This window comes from Typopeltis vanoorti, chromosome 13 (genome assembly GCF_054136105.1).
Source record: "Typopeltis vanoorti isolate ZY-2024b chromosome 13, IOZ_Tvanoo_1.0, whole genome shotgun sequence".
Taxonomy (NCBI): domain Eukaryota; kingdom Metazoa; phylum Arthropoda; class Arachnida; order Uropygi; family Thelyphonidae; genus Typopeltis; species Typopeltis vanoorti.
In genome coordinates, this window is record NC_143561.1 from 74,264,670 (window position 1) to 74,286,031 (window position 21,362).

Consider the following 21,362-nt stretch of genomic DNA (forward strand, 5'->3'; position numbering starts at 1 on the left):
ACATTTCTGAGACACTTGAAAAGTTTCTGGCATAGAAGACATCAAATTCCTATTATGTACTCTCAAGGGGGGAAGTAATAATACTCTGATTAAGTTTACATTATTAACACATAATATCAACAATTTTCTTCCAATTAAATCTACTACTTATCAGAATTCAGTAGTGTCAGATCATATATTTCAGTTTACAAGGAGCTTCCAAGAGTATCAATCCACTGGCTCCTAGATCTTGGTCTTCCTCTGGGTCATTTTCCTGCCATCAAGCATTTGTCTTTATAACCCTTTCCCATTTCGTTTAAGTGGCCAGTTAATTCATACATATTAGGATTAACTTTGCTCTAATTCTTCAATGCTAACAACATCAGAGTGAGTTTCTTCCTAATATATCTGGTAGGGATGCTATGATGTTGCTTATCCCTCATGTTAATGCTTAGTGGAGAAACCATACATGTAGAGATAATAATTAACTAAAATTTATTTAGCTAATTAGATTGTCATGCCAAATTCCAATATTTTGCTTCAATCACTAATCTATCTTCATAGGCATAAAGAAATACTATAATTAGGTGCATGATGAAGATACACCAACAGGAAGCAAACAGACTGAATGATCCTACAATCCTAAGTGCCCTCTATGGGTGCAGTGATGGAATCTTGCTGAAGGTATTCCCCAGATTCCTGGTAAAGTGAGGCAGCAACTGAATTTAAGATTTAGAGAATTTTGTAGTTATAATGCTGTAGTGTATTCTAGAAATAGTGTCAGATTTATACCTGCTTCTGAATCTAGAGGGGGGGTAACCAATCCAAATTCAAGGGTCAGTTAATTGAAGGTTGTCATTTAAAGGTTTGATCATTGAGAAATTATTGACTTTATATATATATATTTTTTGTATTTCTCCTGCACTTAAATTTACGTTCATCTTTATATTGGAATAACATGTTAGTAATGCCTAGTCCATCTTCTAAGCAATAATCTAGGTTTTTTATATATTTCCTCCACACACAAAAGGTTGTAAACTGATAGCGGCATCCTTAGGTGAATGCCCTGGGTGTTTTCCTGCATTAGTGATGCCAGAACATCTCCCTCTGCTGGTCGCATCGCCAACCATTGATTTTGGATGCTGCAGCAATGGCACATATAAACATGCCACCAATGTGTCAGCCCACAATGACACCTCTCTTGAAGTCGCTGAGTTCATGCTGTGTTGCCATATCACTGGTATTCAACTGCTATGATGAAATACTGCTTCCTACTATCTGTACACCAGTTTTTATGTTATTAACAAACTCGGAATGTTCCATAACTTAAAATAACAGTTGTACCTGGACAATTATTGGTAGATAACTTATATTATGTTCCATTAAAATATAGATTATGTATTGCTCTCTCTACAATGTTCTATTTATCTCTATACTTGTAGAATTTTGAAAAGCTTTTCTATGGGCACCTTTGTCATATGTCCTTTCCAAATCTAGAAAATTTAAGTACAGATGTTTATTATATCCCTGTGATTTCTCAAATATTTGTTGTAAAGTGAAAATCTGATCTTGACAACTGCTATTTGGCCTGAACCCAGCTTGTTTTTTGCCAACCTTTTCTTCCACAATTTTTCTCATTTTCTCAAGTATGCTTGCTTACACCTTACATGAAACACTTAGTAGAAAAATTACTCTGTAATTCTCACATTCAGCTTTACTTCCCTATTTATAAATAGGAACTATGTGAGCTCTACTCCAATCATCTGGAATATGACATGCTGACCAGTTCTGTGAATTATGCAGTGTTGTCACTTTTATATTGCCATATTTGAGCATTTCTGGTCAAATATCATCTACTCCAGCTGCTGATCCACATTTCAGGCTTTTTATAGCCTGCTCTACCTTCAGTACTGATAAGTACTCCTGATAGCATGGCACTTGGATGATCTCTACTACATGCTGTCAATGCTTGTTTCATTTAGCAATCTTCCAAAGTTATTACTCCAGAAATCTAGAATATGCCTATTTTCATTTTTGTAATTCACTATGAGTAGATTTGCTTGATTGATAATAACCAGGTTTTTAACTTGTATGCAACTGTTTATTTATACTAGATGTATTTGTTCTACATGTTTTGCTGTTTACATGACTAACAGCATCATCGTGAGGGTACTTAACATACATAAAAAAAACAGCAAATAATTACAGCAGTTAATATTCATAGTTGAAAAGACTGGAATAATAGTCTAATCATGAGTATCATTAGACATGTTACATGCAGTCTCTCCATTGTTGTGCAAACTGTGTATGTAATTTCTAGCATAGTAAGGGTTTTTAATTTTACATGTTAATTAATGATTTCCAGATGTCGTGAAGGATCACTCCTTGATTTCTATTCAGTATGCCTTTTGAGTAAATGACTTTGGAAAACTTCTTGAACAACCTCAAAGTAATTCTCTTCTAAGTATGGCATGGAGAATGCTTGTCAATTTACTATGTGATGTTCTTTGAGGATGTGTACTACAAGTCTGCTTTTTTCTTTCCATTTGTTTTCAACATCGCCTTTGTTGCAGATTTTGAAACTTCTCTCAGTCTGACCTATGTATATCTTCCTACAAGAGCACGGAATGTTGTATACACCTGGATATTTATAAAACGGAACTTTGTCTTTAGGGGAGTGTAGAAAGCTTCATAAGGTGTTGACTAGTTTGAATGCTGTTCTGATGTTGACTGTCTTTAATATTTTCAAGACAGTCAACTGGCTATTTTTCTTAATGCATTGTCAACATACGGAAGAGATACTGTGCCTTTGTAATTAATTTTTGTGTTATCATGAGGTGGCTTATCAGAAAATAGAAGTTCCTTTAGTACATTTATTGAGTATCTATTTTGGAGGAATTGATGAAATAGGATTTGAAGTTATTGTTTTCATTTAATGTCATCTATTTCTATTATGTTTAAAGCTCTATTTTTCAAGCTTTTGATTATACCTAATTTTTGTTAAAGGTGATGGATTCGATGGAGAGTGTATGCAGAAGAAGAAGAAGAACTACAGAGGGGGACAACAATCCTCGTCAAGGAGGAATCCCTAATATAAATGTCCCCGTAAGAAAGAAGAATAATATTAGATGTCAAGGAGAGCAGGAGAATCCACTCTCAGATCAGCAGTTCTCCAGATACAATCAGCATTGGGACAAGCAGAGCAAACGAATGAACGGCGACCAGAACGGGGGAAGAGAATCATGAGAACCAGAATAAAGATGAGATGCGAAAACAATCCAGATACAACCTTAGGCCCCAACAAAATGGTAAGGTAGAACACAAGATAGGAGTTTATCCCGAGTGAACATGCCTCTGATAAGGGAGCTTGGACGAAGGAATTCTAACCTGGGAGTGCGTCTCGGACATCTGCCAGAGGTGTGAAGTGGTGCGAATAGGAGAAGGAGGCCAAGAAGGGATAAACACCATCCGGATAAAGCACATAGCAGAATTCAATGCCTCCAATTTACCAGGTGTTTTTTCAATAAGCACCAAGTTCCTGAAAGGTTGAGGAGACAAGGAGTAGAAAATTCGTCAGTTAACAGGAAGGAATCCAAACAAATGAATTACACCATTAGGAAGCTAAATGATATCAACCACAAGGGCACACTTTACTTCTATAATCTGGGAATCCACAGCATGAAGAGTGGATAAGGAGCAGAAGATCCTTGACAGAAAAAGACCCCCCCCCCCCCTGGTAAAAGAGGGGTTCACAAAAAACAAAACAAAACAAAACAAAAAAAAAATATATATATATATATATATATATATATATATATTTTTAACACGTTCATTGCCAATCACGAGATATCGCGTGATGCGATTTCTCACCAGGCGGCCGATCACGCGTTATCGCGTGGACATCACTATCAAGTAAAAAAACATTTGGCCACCACACGAAATTCCAATTTTCAGCTTGGCAATGAACATGTTAAGGAAGCAGGGAACCTTTGTTAAAGTTTCTGATTAATAAAGTTACTAAAAGAATTTATTTTGTCACAATTTAACAAGTAGGAACCTTTAACAAAAAGGAAAAATATACTGCATCTAAGTGTGAAATACAACTGAGAATATTTGTTAACTCACATAAGAAAAATTTGTTGTAATATGATGAAAATCATCATCATCATCAAATTCTTGTCATGTACCCTTAAGGGGGTGTACAGGATGTGGTAGTACTACATGAAAAAAATTACATCATTACTAACTTCCTATCTACAATTTTCCTCCAAATCAGTCTGCTACTTCTCAAGATTCCAACATTATCAGATCTTATATTTCTATCGTCTAAGGCACTTTGTACCGTATCAATTCACCTATATCTTGGTCTTCCTCTGGGTCATTTTGCTGCCAAACTGGCAGAGAACACTTGTTTTGCTCATTTTTATACGCCCATTCTGTTTAAGTGACCATACCACCTGAGATTAGCTCTGCTAACGCATTTCTGGATGCTTACAATGTCAAGTTCTTTCCTAATATTCTCTTTTTTAATATGATATTGCCATTGATGCCATCTGTTCACGCCTCTAATCTTTCTCAGGGCTCTCATATCTGTGGTCTCTAGTCTTTGGTCAAGTGTTTTACTTCTGACCCAGCTCTCAGATCCATAAGTTAAAACTGGTTTGAACACTGTCTTGTATACAGCTAATTTATTGTTCCAACTAATTTCTCTCTTATTCCATATGAATTTATTCAATTGACTTGCTACCATACCAGCTTTGCTGATTCTGTTGTCTATTTCTATATTTAATTTACCATCTTCACTAAAAATCGTGCCTACGTAGCTGAAATGTTTTACTTGTTCCACAGGTTCTCCATTCACAAAACAGTTGACATTTTCAATGATTCTGCCTATTTTCATTGTCTTTGTCTTTTTATTGCTGACCTTCATTATCTATTACAACAGTTATTCAGTTTAGTGAGGGAATCTTGAAGACTTGTAGCGGATTTATTTAGAATTATAACATCATCCGCATAAAGCAAGGAGCTGACATTAACATCTCCAATTTTGATATCATGTTTAATACCACTTTCCTTCATGATGTGATCCATATAGATAATGAATAACAGAAGGCATAATGTACATCCTTGTCTCACAACAGATTTAACATTAAACCATCTTCCTGTACTTCCTTCAATTCTAACTGCTGACTTACAATTCAAATAAAGACTAAGAATGGCTTGATATAATGCCCCATTGACACCATATAACTGTAGCATATTGAATAGCTTCTTTTTTGGAACCTTGTCATATGCCTTTTCCAAATCGACAAACCTTAAATACAGATCTTTGTTATATTACCATGCTTTCTCGACTATTTGTCATAAAGTGAAGATCTGATCCTGACAGCCTCTATTTGGCCTGAATCCAGCTTGTTCTTCACCATTCTTCACCACAATTTTTCTCAACCGTTTCTCAAGTATACTGGCATAGATCTTGGCAGGAACACTCAGTAGGGAAATATCTCTGTAATTCTCACATTCAGTTTTATTTCTCTTTTTATATATGAGTACTATGAGAGCTCTTCTCCAATCATCGGGAATTCATCCCTCTGTCCAGGCATTCTGAACTATGCAGTGCAGCCACTGTAAGACTTTTATACCACCATACTTCAGCATTTCTGGTCGAATATCATCTACTCCTGCATCCACATTTCAAGCCTTTGATGGCTTTTTCTACTTCAAGTATGGATATGCATTTCTGACTGCATGCCTGGTCAGCGTTTTTTACCACTGTGCTGTCATTACTGCTTGTTTCATTTAGCAGTTTTTCACAATAATTACTCCATACTTCAAGGATATTGTTTTCATTTCACCTTTATCATCTCTAACTCCTTTTACAGCACTCTTTCCTCCATTCCTAAGCTTCTTCAACAACCTCTAGAATATTTTGCCACCCGCTTGATATTTATTTTCTATATTCTTGCCAAAGTCCTCCCATGACTTTTGTTTAGCTAGTTTTACACAGTGTTTAGCATTCTTGCATTTGTCTCTATATTCTCTAAGAGTACACGCTGACTTATTTGCCAGGAACTTTTGATATGCTTTCTTCTTTTCCTTCACTGCCTCTTTAACTTCCTGTGTCCACCAGGGAGTTCTAATTTTTCTATCCTTGCAGACAACTTCACCACATGCCTCTCTAGCTGAATCAATCAGGGCTTTCTTCAAGGCTTGTCTCTAAGGTTTGGTTCCTGTTCTCAAACTCTTTCATTTTTTCTTCAATAATCTTTGTGTATTTTAGACTAAAGTTCACATCTGAGAGCTGTTCAACTTTTATTCGCTTTAAAACTTTCTTACATGTTATTCTTTTCAATATGAAATTCAATTTTATCCTGCTCAAGACTAAATAGTGATCACTTCCAATTTCTAATCCCCTGTACACTCTGGTGTCCTGCACAAGGGAGAAAACATCACTATCAACAATAACATAGTCAATGTGACTTTTCTTATTCCTTGCCTCTTCTCTCCATATGAATTTGTGCTCATTTTTATGTTGGAACATGGTGTTAGTAATAACCAGTCCAAGTCCTGAGCAGAAATCCAACAGGTATTTGCCATTATTATTAGCTTTGCTCTTTTCTCCAAATTTTCTCAAAATATTTTTGTATGTCTCACAATCATTTCCTACTCTGCTATTTAGATCCCCAACGAGGACCAACTTTTCCTTTTTCATTGTGTCAGTTGCTTCTTCTAACTCAAAAAATTCCTCCACTTCTACCTTAGTGGAACCTTCTGTGGGACCATAGGCACAAATAAGTCTCATTGTCCAGTTCCCCATTCTCATATTTGCCCACATTACTCTACTTGAGACTGACTGCCATTCAAGAAGATTAGCCTCGTATTTTGTGTTGAATACTATGGCTACTCCTTCTTTTCCTTGATTGTCATTGCCTGAATATAACATTTTGTATTTATTGCTCAGAAAAATCTCACCAGTTTTGGTCTTTTTTGTTTCAGTCACCCCTATTATGTCGATCTGGTACTTATCTAATTCCTCAGCTAGCTCCATTTCTTTGCCATTCAGGCTTCTTACGTTGATAGTACCGATCTTTAACTCTGGTGATGTTGAGTTGGGGTTTGTTTTCAGATTTCAGATTTGTTCCAGTAGCTGACTTTTCGCTGTTCGCCCTGGTTTCCTGGAAAAAACAATGGGGACCTTGTTTAACACAGCGATGCCCCAGCAGGCATGAAATTTTGTCATGTTGTACCATCATTTTTTATTTTGGTTTAACGAATAAGAATACAATTTAGTTGGCTAAATCCCAAATTGCCAGCCCATTCTCGTTCGTTCAGTATCCAAGTAGATACCCAACAGGGTGCATCACGAGAAGGTGAGGATTGGACATTAGGTCAGAAACCCTGGTCAGTTCTCCGCATTCCTTTAAAGGCTATGTGGAGGTCTCCTCTCAGTTATACAGCTTTGACCCTTAAGCACCCAAAAATAAATAAATAAATAAAATAAAAATAAATAACAGAATGACAGCAGAATCAGATAAGGGAAATAAGCTACACCATGATATTGCTGGACTTTGCAAAGACATTTGACAGAATACTGCATGGAAAACTATTACAAAAGTTGGAACAAATGCGAGTGGATATAAAGGAGGGGGGGGGATATTTAGTTGTTTGCTGATAATGCAAAACTGGGAAGGACAATAGTTGATAAAGGTGGTGTAGATATCCTGAGTGATTTAAATAAATTAGTATTGCGGTTGAAGGATAATGATTGCCAATTTAATGTTACAAAATGCACTTCGAGTTGAAAATGTCACAGTACATAACTTGTATCACATTGATGGTGCTGGATTGCAGAATTTTGATGACTATGAACTTGGGGATAATGGCACTCAGAGGGTTGAAGTTCAGAGGGCATATTGCAAATGTTGATAGAAGAGTTCAAAGGATTTACTTGGATGTTGAAAAACAGGCTAACAAGTAAAGATAAGGAGGTTATTATCCCTCCTTATAAGGCTATGATTCAGCAGTATCGTGACACTACCATGAATAGATTTTATTACCTAGGATTCTTGAGAATCAGGAGGAGGATTCAGAGACTAGTGACCAATCTGCAAACTGGTCTGTGGAATGCTCACTATCGTATGAGGATAGTTTGATGGTGTGTGGGTTGCAAATTTTAGTTGATAGGCAGAAAAGAAGATACATGATAGGCACTTATAAGATATTAAAGGGGTTTTATATAAGATTGATAGAAAGGAAATTTTTCAATACATGACAAATAATGAGAGAGAGAACCAGGATCATCTGTGTACGTGGTGTAAGTGAGTGTGGACTAGATTTTTTGCATGAAGAGTGGTGAATGAGTGGACTGGACTGCTAATTAGTTGTGAGTGCCCTAACCATGAATGAGTTAAAGAAGAGGTATGAGAGGTTTTTGAGTGTATAAAGGTTAGTGTGGGTCTCCCACAATGAGTCTCCTGACTCCATATAGATACCAGTATAATAATAATAGTAATAATAATAACGATAATGTTATGATACACAGAATGACAAATGCTTCATCAGATGACATATCATTCAGTTTCTAATGAAAACTTGTTGCCTTTATAGTGTAATTATAATTTTAGGAACTGTAAGTAATATAGAATAGGAAGAATTGTAAATTGTTCTGCTCAGCTAAAACAAGTTGTTACTACCACATGTGACCACAGTTCAAATCAATTTAACTCCTTGTTCCTTCTTGAAAGAAAGCTTAACAATCACTACTACTTCTGTGAATTTCATAGAATGAAACATGTACCCCCCCCCCCCCCAATATAACAACTTACCTTTCCTTTTTCATGACTGACAGCTAAATTCCGAGGGGTGAAACTATACAGCACTTAGTCACTCGTCTTATCATATGTGCACTGATTAGTTGTCTTATGGTTTGTCCTTGTTCACCAGAATAATTCATCCTTACATTTTCAAATGCCTCCTCTTGTGAACCGAGAGTAGGTACCTCACCATCAAAAATCAGGTAATTAAATTATAGAATATTGGTCATAAGAATTTTGCATGTAAAGGCTCGTTGTTATACAATTGAAACAAGGGATTATAGGTTTATATCGATTCTTAGAAAATTTTGGTAAGCTGATAAAGTTTAGTGAATGTGACTCATAGGGTTAGCAAGAAACAAGTTAAGGTCCAAGGTCAAGGTTCCTGATTTTAGCAGTCGCCACGAATCAGTCACGTGCACACGGACCGCGGGAATTTTCGGCAAAAAAACATGCCATCCTAACTGGTCACAAAAAGTGTATCCAGACATCGGGGGGGGGGGGGGGGGGGGGGGGGGGGGGGGAGAGAATAATTGCAGATGGTCCCGGTAGGGTCATGGTATAAAAGGGTTAGGACCCCCCCCACGTGGCTCTCTTGGTTCTCCAGTCTTCGTATGGGTTGTCTTATGTGGTTTTCCTGAGTGACGGTCAGGAGTTCTCTCCTTCCACCACAACAAGGAACAAAGTAAGCGGGATTTCGGTTCTAATTCCCTATTATAGAAAGGAGGGACGCCGTACAGATGAGAAGAAAGGTAACTACTGTATGTTATATCAACCGTGTTCTTGACAAAAAAAAAAAGGAAAATCTGTGGAGAAGTAGGTGCCCACGTAGTGAATCTCACAACTACAGAATCATAGATCCATTGTGTTTCCTTGGAAGAAGCTTGATGTGCTGAAGACATGAAGTCCCACTTTGATCCGAGAAATCTCAGATATGGTCCACCACAGAAGAATTTGTCCTCGGAAATTACAGACAAGTAAGAGCAGAGACTAGCATAGAAGATCCTTATCAAACGGTATCATAAAATCTTATATTATTTCAAATCTTACGTAGATGTGATTGTAGTTCTGTTACCGATCTATTGGAAGACTTGAATGAGAGTTGAACTAGGACTTTAGCACATTTAAGAATAGAAAGAGAATAAGGAGAAGTAGGTGCCAACGTAGCGAATCTCACGACTACAGAATCATAGATCCATTGTGTTTCCTTGGAAGAAGCTTGATGTGCTGAAGACATGAAGTCCCACTTTGATCCGAGAAATCTCAGATATGGTCCACCACAGAAGAATTTGTCCTCGGAAATTACAGACAAGTAAGAGCATAGACTAGCATAGAAGATCCTTATCAAATGGTATCATAAAATCTTATATTATTTCAAATCTTATGTAGATGTGATTGTAGTTCTGTTACCGATCTATTGAAAGACTTGAATGAGAGTTGAACTAGGACTTTAGCACATTTAAGAATAGAAAGAGAATAAGCTTGTCAGTGTTGATAGATTAATAATCGTGTGTCTAGTAACTTATGCATGTCATCTATATTTTGTCTGAGAGCTGTCAGAAGAATTGAATGTGGTTACTATTGTAGCAATAGGACTGTTTAATCATATTACTCTCATGAGTTAATGTGTGTAAACTAATTGTGCTTAATTAAGGTACTGTATCATAATATTGTGCTCGGACAGATAAGAAGTTTTAGTCAATTGTTAACATTTGCGAGGATATCCTTTTATCATATGTGTGGAGTCTTTTGTGGCAGCATAATCTCCCTTCCCACATAGAATTTTATAACCTATCATTTGTGTTTTGCTAGTATTGCTTTGTATTGCTTCAGCTTAGTATTGAATTAAGTTTTAAAGATTTTTAATCTTTTGCTCATTGAAAACTCAGTTGTCTGAAATTGCCATTCAATGCACCACTTGTAATAACGTACGAATCTAGCCACGGGGGGGAAAAAAATTTTAGTTGTGAGTTCAAGATCACGACTGCATAATTGTTTCACACCTAAACATATTTAAGAAATTGCTTCTTGTTTTGATTTTCTTTCATAAACTAAATGTCCTAAATGGCACAGCTAAAAAAAATATAAATGTTTTAAGATACTAAGGGGAGCAAGAGCTTAGATACCTTGTATTTGGGTGATATCACGTATAGTAAGAAATTTGTTACAAACAAGATAAAAAATAAACTTGTAAGAGGAATTAACAATTATAGGATGGTAAAAAGGGGACACAACAATGTCATAATCTGCACTATTTAAAATGACTGATGAATTCCCTTTATCCCCCTTTAGTATAATGATTTCATCACTGTTATGTAAATTTCTCAAAGCTTCTTTCTCTAAAGTTGTGAAATAATTTTTTTTCATGTGACTGTTTAATAGAACTGAAGCGCTAAGTAATCTTGTGGATAATGCCTCTTCATGAGATGACAAAAATTCAGTAGCTTTTTCAACACTGGTCATAATGTCTACTTTAGGGCATGTGTCTTGAACTGATGCATAATTAACATCTTTATTCAAAACTGAAGCTTCTATATTAGTAAGATTATAGTTTGAAAAATTTAATACAAATTTATTAGGATTCCAAAAGGTTCCATTTTTGTGAACTCTGTTGTATAAATGCTTGAATTTTTCTGACAATCTATGTTTGCAATCTTTGTCTATTCTTGAGAGCTTATTTGAATGTATGCTATCTATGACACTTCATGTATCTGGAGATGGTGAATTAGCCAGAGTACAATGTAGGTGATATGCATTTTGCTCAGCTGAGCTGAGAATAAGTCTCATCTAGTCTTTTGTATTTCAGCTTCCATACGAGTTAAAAACCTTGGTTATTATCAATTGTGGTTATCTTTAGTTTTCATGTTATGTTAATCATCTTTGATTCCTTTATGACATCTCTAAGCTTTTTCAGTAGCCTCCATGAACATTTTCCCCTCAAAAAATAAAATAAAATAAATAAATAAATGATAAATAAAAATGACAGTTCTCATGAGATAGATACCTGTGCACATTCTTGTTTCAATTTTTCAACAGCTAGCATATTTCTTTGTAACCCACTAGATACAAATGCAAGCAATTGTTTTAAAGCTGAAGTGTCCTCTTGAACTTTTTGAATGAGCTTGGATGAAACCCTGGATATTTCTTCTCTGATACTCTTTTGTTCTTTTACATATTTTCTAAAAAATAAATATAAATAAATAAGTAAACATAAATGCAAATTTATAAAGCAAAAGTTTTTAGTGAATATTTTTTTTTATCTCATGGAAGAGGGCTGTAGTCTTTATGCATACACACAAATATAAATTAATGTTGAACTACTGTTATTGAACTACAGCAGAAAATTTTCCATGTCCAATGATGAAGTGTTTTTTGTAAGATTAAGATTTGAGATGAACTTCGAATGGATGCTAACTAGCAACTATGCACATTGTAACAGGTTTAGAGGAAAGTGGCAGAACGATGCAAGCAAAGTTTTGAACAGTGACCCACAAAAATACCACAGAAAAGAATGTCAAGTATTTTTGAAGACTGGAGAGGCTGTGGATGCAATGCATTTCTTCTTACCCAAGAAAATAAATTTTTTCCAAAGATCCACACACACACACACACACACACACACACATATATATATAAAAGCAATCTTACAGAAAATCCACATACACTAGCAGACACCTAAATACTGATTTCAAGCTTTTGATCTATGAAAAAAAATTATCTGAAATTGTGCAAAAAATTAAAAACTGCCTGACTTTGAAGCCTCACAAAAAAGTCATATGGGTGACCAAATACAAATTCGAAATTTTTATGAGATACTATTGATAGGTAGCTATAATGCAAAATTGGTACCATATTGTTATTTGCATCCTAACTACCTTTTGAAAATGAAGAATGACACATTTTTTGTTACCTCTTTCAGTGTATTTAGAACATCCAGCTACAAGACAATTTTTTTAGGGTATGCCATATGACAAAAGCAAATGGAAGAGTAAAATATAAATAAATGAAATGAATGCTTAAAAAAGAAGAAAAAAAAAGTTCCTTGCAGGCAGTGTCAAATGTCTAATCAGAGGAATGCCATAGGGATTTTGGTTTATTCACAGAGAGGCACTTTTTTGTCACGTCACATGGTAAAAATCCATGTGATGATGGTGGTGAGAAAACCAATAAATGAATGGTCACAAAGGCGGCTTACAAGGGACTATTGAAAACTATATATTGTCACTACCTCTGTTACCGCTTTCAGTGTATTTAGAACATCCAGCTACAAGACAATTTTTTTAGGGTATGCCATGTGACAAAAGCAAATAGAAGAGTAAAATATAAATAAATGAAATGAATGCTTAAAAAAGAAGAAAAAAAAGTTCCTTGCAGGCAGTGTCAAATGTCTAATCAGAGGAATGCCATATGGATTTTGGTTTATTCACAGAAAGGCACTTTTTTGTCACATCACATGGTAAGAATCCATGTGATAATGGTGGTGAGAAAACCAATAAATGAATAGTCACAAAGGCAGCTTACAAGGGACTATTGAAAACTATATATTGTCACTACAAATTGTGTTTGACTGCTGTTCTAGCAATATTGCTTTTTTAAAATCCTTTTTTGTATCCAGCTAAGACATTGAACAAGAAGACAAGCTGCTTAAAAATGTATCATAGCTATCTCCCAGTAAACCAGAAAAATGATACTGTCAGCCACTATTCTACATCAGAAAGCTTGGAAGTTGTTGCAGTCACTCATGCATCAAAGGTTGCTTCAACATATTGATAACATCTGCTGCATTTAAAATGGTAATGATTAAAATTAAAAGACTTACTACAGAAGTGCTATTAAAATTAACAAGATCATATCCTTTGGAAAAATAAATTACATTGAAAGGTGAGCACCAGTTTTTTTATTACAGAGTTAAGTAAAATAGATTAAAACAACAAAATTTTATAAGCATTAAACTTCAAACTATATTGCACATGTTCTTTACAAACCCTAGCAAAATGAAATACAATAGCTAAGTTATTGGTAAATAAAGCAAAAAAATTGTATTTTTTTAAATGTTTTCTTATACTTCAACATTAATTATCAGTATGTACCTTCCTTACCTGCATTACTCAGAAAGTCCTAAAAATGAAGAAAACTTGCAGTTTTATTCAATTTCAGAGATGAAAATAACAGAATGCACTGTTATTTTCATCCCTTTCATCAATTTTGCTTTATAGCTCAACAAGAGTATCTCTAATAAAAATTTAAAATTTTTATTTGGTCTCCCACATAACTTTTTTGGGCTTTGAAGTCAGCCATTTTTAATTTTTTGCACAACTTGAGCAATTTTTTTACTCATAGAAAAAATGTTTCAATCAAGATGATTTCAGGCATACCTATTCCACTACATGTATAAATGAAAGACAGACAGACAGACACACACACACACACACATGCAAATCAGGCTTGTGGATCCAATCTAGGGCCTACAGGGCAGAATACAAAACGGAGAAAAGAGCACTCAAAACACTTAACGTAGGTGGCCATCTTGAAAAAAATTAGATGGTGTGAAAATGCAAATAAGAAATCAATAGAAGTTCACACACTGAACACTGAGATGGCAATAAATAATCATAAATTGAACAATCTGAAAATAAGCTGTGATTAATTTGCATTTTCAGACAAACTAATTTTTAAGATGGCTTTAGGTGATCTTTCAAAGACGTTAAAATTCTGGAGATCTGCTGAATAAAAATGTCTACATAATTAACAGAATGCTAGGAAAAATCTAAAAAATATTTTCCTCCATATAAAGGATATGGATGACAAACTCACTTTTATCAAAATCAGAACTTATACATCTTCAATCCCCTGATGATTTCACAAGGAATGGCCTGGGTGTCTTTATCAAAGGAGGCCCACACGCACGCAATACCTATTACACCTCTCCTTACTCATTTATTTTCAGGATACTCACAGCTACTTCTTTCATTTCATTCCACTAATTCAGCATTTTCCAAACAAAAATTATAGTCCATATACTCATACTAAACACTCTTACATGACTTCCAGGGTGATCTCTAGTTCTCTCTCTATTCATCACTTACTGGGAATTTTCTCTCTCTCTCTTTTTAAAGACCTCCTTAAATCTATAGGGAGCAATTCCACAGATCAGACACTGACTTGATCACTTGTTTCTGGACCACCAACTCCTGATCCCTGAGAAATTCATGTGACCAAATCTGTGCAAAGTAGTCAAGATGTTAACAAATCATAACTTAATAAAGAAGTATAACAATCTCCCTATCTTTACTTGTATGTTTTTCAACATTCAAGTAATACTTTGAGTTATTTTCCAAACTTATGAAATATGCCCTCTGAATTTCAATCCTGTTGACCTTACCCTCAAGTTCTTCCTAGTCTCATCAATTTCCTGCAATCCAGTACCATCAACATAATACATCTATATAATTGTTTCATTCCAAAGTGCAAAGTCTTATAATTAGGAGCATTAAGCTGACTACTATTATCCTTCACTCACAATGCAAATTTATTTGAATCATCTAGCAGGGCTAGTGCCATCCCCAGTCTTGTATATCAACAAACAACCGAATACCTCCCTTAAATCATTCCCTATATCATCAGCTCAGCTCAGCTAATGCCTTTTTATTCCCGTATACGGGAGTAGGCAAGGCCATTTAGCCCTATCTAACTTTTGGAGACTGAGTGGGCAGTTCAATCTCCACTGGTACCCAATCAGAGACAGATGGCCCAAGGCTATCACTAATTAAGCGGTACGCAGTGAAGAGAGACGGCTCAAATGTGCCGCCATCTCGTGGTCGCTAACCCTAACACAATATATTTAATGTCTGAAATAATGTGGGTTCTACGGTCGATTTTCTTGAGTTTACAGGACGAAAAACCCGAGTTTCCGGGAGGAAAAACCTGCTTGCCCGTGCCAGAGATCGACTAACTCAGGAACCGGTCGAAAAAAGGCTTAGAAAAATTTCCTCTAGTCGCTGACTAGACTCGAAACCAAGACTTCCTTCGTGCGGCCAAGCGCGGTGGTGTGCAAACGCCACATCCACTGAGCTACACAGGCTCTTCCCTATATCATTAATATATAAATTAAAAAATAGTGGCCCAAATAGAGAGCCTTCAGGAACTCCACTTGTCACGCCTCATTCTCCATGATTCCACTCCTCCATATATTAATTCATTTCCTTTATCCAATTCTGCTGTCACTAATATAAAAGCTGAGTAAATTATTAAGGTGGGAATGCTGCCCACCGAAGAGTATCATATTCATATCCACACATATTCCTTTTCCAATACTTTAACCACCACTGATGACATTAACTGGGCTGTAATATACTACTTCTGTCCGAGAGCCACATTTTTATAATGGAACTATCTTACCCTCTTTCCACTGCCTTGGAACCTCACTAAAGAGGCTTACATGACTAACCATCTAGCCACACTCCTATATTCACACACTGATATTTTTCAATATGCTGATCACCTCCAGTTTGTCCACTTCAATTCTCACATCAACAACTCAACTATTTCTTTTGTCTTTATCACCTTCCTACTAATGGCATTCATTAAAGTCATCCTTCCACAACTGTTCTTTCTCTTACTGGTACATAGCAAAACTCTTTTGGATTTACAATGGACTGCTTAGCTAATTTTCTCTCAGTCTGATTTGACCTTTCTTACCATACTTGAGAAACCCCTTCTTGCCTACACTTTGAACTACTTATACTGTATGTAGGCTGAACATATTTTTCTTCATATCCCTTCACAATTTTTTTTTTTTTTTTTTTAGCTCCTGTTTTATATTGTTACTCATTCACTTAATCTCCCACTTGTTTTATCCCCCTGACCACACGTATACAGTCTAATACTGCTTCTTTCAAGTGGGGGGAGGGAGGTAAGTGAATGAGTAACAATATATGTTACTTGGAGCAGGTGTTACTGTGTTACTGCTCCAAGATGCCTCCTAAATGTCAATAATCACGAGCTTTATATATTTCATCAAACTCTTTCTTGTCCTTTCTTGATTGAGAAGTTCACACTTAGTAACCTCCAAGAACAAGACTGCATGGTCACATTCTAATACCGCTTAGCTTTCAATATTATCAATCTATATATCAATATATCAATTGATATACTGATATATAGACAATAACAGACAAAATCCAAGAAAGAAGACACTGCGATAGTTTGGCCATGTGACCAGAATGGGAACAGAGATACTACTATCTAAAGCCCTGAATACAACGATGGAAGGTAAAAGATCCAAAGACGGCCCAGAATTAGATGGATAGACAAAATAAAAGAGGACCTAAAAACCAAATCACAACAAGTGACACCAAACTGGACAGAATTGTTCAGACTCTCCCAGGACAGACAGAAGTGGAAAGAGTTCATTCGGCCTCATCATCATCCACATAGATGATGGAAGAGAGAAGAAGATAAATTCCATATCCATCCTGCCATGCATGCTTTCCTTTCTCCAACTTATGTTCCCCATAGTTGAAGTTTTCCATAATAATTGCTTGGACTGCACTCATGCTAATCTGGCAATGTATGGCATGGCATCTACATTTTTCTGTTGGCTTCTACTTCACACTAGAGAGCCTTTAAATGAACTGTCTTACTCAGACCTAAGAGACCATGGTTATCAGCAATACCACTCCCCCTGTCCTATTCCATCTATATTATATTAACCCTAACATTGTGACCTTATTACATTTTCTGTCAATCAGGTCTCATTGATGGCAATAATTTTTGGCAATTATTGAACAAATAAAGCATAGAGCAAACTTAGTGGTTAGCCTGCTATAGTGAACTCCCTTAAGATTAGCACTCTGACATGTTGCTATTCATGACTTTTTGGTAGTTTCTAATAGTGAGTGAGTTTGCTATAATGGCGTTTACTATATTCGATTATAGCACTATGAATGGGCTACAGGTAATTCAGAAACCTCGTTCTGAAGACAAAACATCGCACTGCTTTGAGTGTTCTAAAAAAAACTGTTCACGTATTTTTGTATACAGGTGTTTTTGATATATTGAAAGAAAAAGGAGAGGACTCCAGAGCAGAGAACTCCTGCTAAAGCTTCATCTTAAAGGCATCTTAATGAAGGTTATATCAGCAAAAATGTACATTTTAAGTCTCATAATTACTCCATTAATATATGACAATAAATTAATATAGTTGATTCTCACTATAGCAAACACCATTATCAAACTCCATCATTATAGCAAATTCATTTAGCAATCTACCAAAAGTGCCAAATGAAGCCTCATAGCATAATGCTATTCTGAACAGAATTTATTATAACCAACTATCTGCTATGACAAATTATTTCTGTGGTCCCTATGAACTAGTTATTTAGTCAAGTGAACAGGAAATGAGAAGAGACTTGAAAGCAGAGATGAATGACTTATCTTGTTTGTTCTTCTGCATGAAGACAAAAAAGTACTCATTTCTATAAAAACATGAAAGGGTTAAGAAAATTCACAAAAAATACAATAAAATTCAAAGTAAAACAGTGATAAGTAAATTCAAGAAAAATTCACCCAAGTGGTATAATAAACTGTAAATATACTGAACAAATAAACCAAACCATAATATGAGAGGATGGTATACAAAAATAATGCCTCCTATTTATTTTTTCTTCTCAGAAAATATAATTTATTTAATTTAATAAAGGATTTTAAACTGATTATTCTCCACCTTTCAACAGCATGCTATCATTTTTCAACAGTCTCCTCCATCATTCTCTATACACATTTGCCAATGCTGAATGAGATGCTGTATGCCAACCCTGTAAATGTCTTTATTGTTGGAACTTTTTATGGAAGCATTTTTTCAATTTCTGCAATGTCTCTACAAGCAATTCTAAATTGTAGAAACTAAAAAAATGCATTTGTAAAGTTCAGCCTACCTGAAACATAAATGAGGTCCTCCTTCATGACAACACCCAACCTCATAATAGTCTGCAACATTTGGCTGGACCAATCATCTCCATTATGACTACTGCACAGACCTGGCACTCTTTAAGTGCAGCCTGCTTGGATCTATGACAACATGCCAAAGAAGGCATGTTAACGTGTTGTTTCCCAACACTTATTTATGAAATATTATGCCAAATAACATTTATGAAACAAAAATGAACTTAATCAAAACTAGATTTTATAGTAAAAATTTAAAAAAAAGTATCAAGGACATTCTTTATAATCATAAGTCAAGACCATCAAAATAACCTTATGACATTCCAACATAAATTATCAATCACTTACTTGAATGACTCCAATGTTTCGGTAATTTCATTAGGCAACAAAGTCTCTTTTACTGCATTAACATCACTAAAACAAAAGAATTATTATTATAGAAATCTATTAATACCTTGATTTGAAACAACAAAAAAATAGCAGTGGATATTACATCTTTTTTAATTTAAAATTACAGTAATTTCCAGTACAATTAAAGAGAAAATGTATCATAGAATGAAATCTTATATAACGAAGGCATTCTTTGGATCAGACAATCATACTATGAATTGGATGGGACAGAATAACTCATTCACTGTCCCCCCCCCCCCAATGATTTCACTTACGCTGCTGAATTATCATATATTTTCCTATATATAGAAAAAGGAAGACATGTGGATATGGTAAGAAATAAAATAACCCAAAAAGCTGCCTGAGGTTTAATATCACAGCACAATATCAGTATGAGGAAGTGTCCCTTGATTACATTATTATTGACTGTGATATTCAGAATGGTCTACAACAGTGTTTCTCAAAGTGTGGTACGCGTACCCTAGGGGGTACGCGAAAGGTCGTTAGGGGTACGTGGCAATTTTCGGCTATGCATAATTAAAGGAGTCATATTTTTCAACAAACAGTGCAATTAGAGGTAACTGGGATAAAAACAGCACTAACTAATGAATCACTCCCCCATTAGGGGGGGGGGGGTGATTCATTGAAGAAGTGGTTGAGTTGAAATTAGCATTTCAAATCAACTGTTGAAATGCTAATTTGTCTTTGGTTTGCGCGATCTTTTGTTAATACCGCACCAATCATATGCTGTTCTTCACTGCTCTATGTGTCTCAATTCTTGTAAATTACTGGTAATTTTTGCTTGAAATAACGGGAAAGACGACAACGCTATTTGGGTAGATGACTTTGACGATGCACACAAAGAAACTGTTCTCGATGCCAAAAGTAGTGATAGCAAGTAGGAGCTTCTTGGTAAGTCGCACCATTTTCAGTTTTTTCTAAAAACTTTAGTTTCCGAAAATCCACGCACATATCTTGCAACACGATTTTTTAGCTTTAATTTTGGGAAAAAAATTAGAGTTATATTCGAGTAAATACAGTATTTTTTTTTAGCTTTTAAATTCTAACGTATGGATCATTGGTTAAAGATTGGATTTATACACCCTCCAAAAGAGAGCAATATAGCAAATACTAGTAGCTGTAAGCAACAAGAAAACATTGATATTACATCTGGATCAAATGAAATTGATAAGGGTGTGTCGTATGACATCTCCAGAGAACCAACTAGGAAAAGGATGAAACTCTTCGTAAGTATGATATAAATTACTTGAAATGTGGATTTTCATGGATGGGAAATGAAGAGGAACCTATTCCATATTTTGTTCATGTAAAAATACGATTTATTTTTATAAATAAATATATAAACATATAAATTCAAATAAAATAGATATTTAATTTTTAATTAATAATAAAATTAATTTCAGTTTTAATTAAGTAATTTATTTATTTATTTTTATTTAATTTATTTTTTTTAATTAATTAATTAGGGGATACTTGGTAATAATGAAAATTTTAAGAAGGGGTACGCATATATTATATCTGAAGTATGAGAAACACTGGTCTACAATATAAGAATATATAGGAGAGATGATTTCATATAGTTCTGAACAAAATAAAAATACTGAAATAAAAAACAAGAATCAAAGTTAAATGGCTTACTGGTGTTTCAATTTGATTCTTATCGCTTTGTTTAACCTTGACTTTAAACTAATATTCAGTGTGTGTGTGTGTGTGTCTATATATATATATATATATATATATATATATTTGTAAACAATAATAAACATTTTTTTTATTAATGCATGAAAAATGTTAAGAAACCTATAACACATTACTGCCAAGTGTAAGCAAGAGAAGTAGACTAATATTTTTCTTGAACAAGCAGAGGTTGAAGTAGTTGGAACAAAGGAACAAGGAAAATTTAGGTTCACAGAAGAACCAAGTTGCACCATATATGAATGATGATCAAGTGGAATGACCTTAAGGATGTCTCCTATCCATGGTCACAGAATTGTTTCTATTTGCCAGATGTGAATACTTGATCTGATCAAGTCAAAGTATCCATCTTTCTTGAAATGAAGAATTTCATAAACCCACTCTGCTCTAAATTTCAATGCAATATCCAAACCATTGTTTTCCAAAAAGTATGCCAAGGCAGTCCAATTGAGTCCACCGAAAAAAACAATGCCCATTTTTGTCTTATACTGATCTCTCTCTCTCTCTCATGGAGTGAGACCA

At 35.0% G+C, this 21,362-nt stretch overlaps 1 protein-coding gene across 2 annotated transcripts in view; it reads right to left on the minus strand.

Moving 5' to 3' along the window:
* Positions 1-21,362, minus strand: part of Nup58 (nuclear pore complex protein Nup58) — a 271,379-nt gene that overhangs the window by 133,852 nt on the left and 116,165 nt on the right. For both annotated transcript variants that reach the window (XM_090402967.1, XM_090402968.1), the window contains exons 5-6: positions 19,083-19,148; positions 11,797-11,971 (exon numbers count right to left, since the gene is read on the minus strand). In XM_090402967.1, the coding sequence (XP_090259093.1) occupies positions 11,797-11,971; positions 19,083-19,148 (241 nt within the window). The remainder of the gene's footprint in view (positions 1-11,796; positions 11,972-19,082; positions 19,149-21,362) is intronic.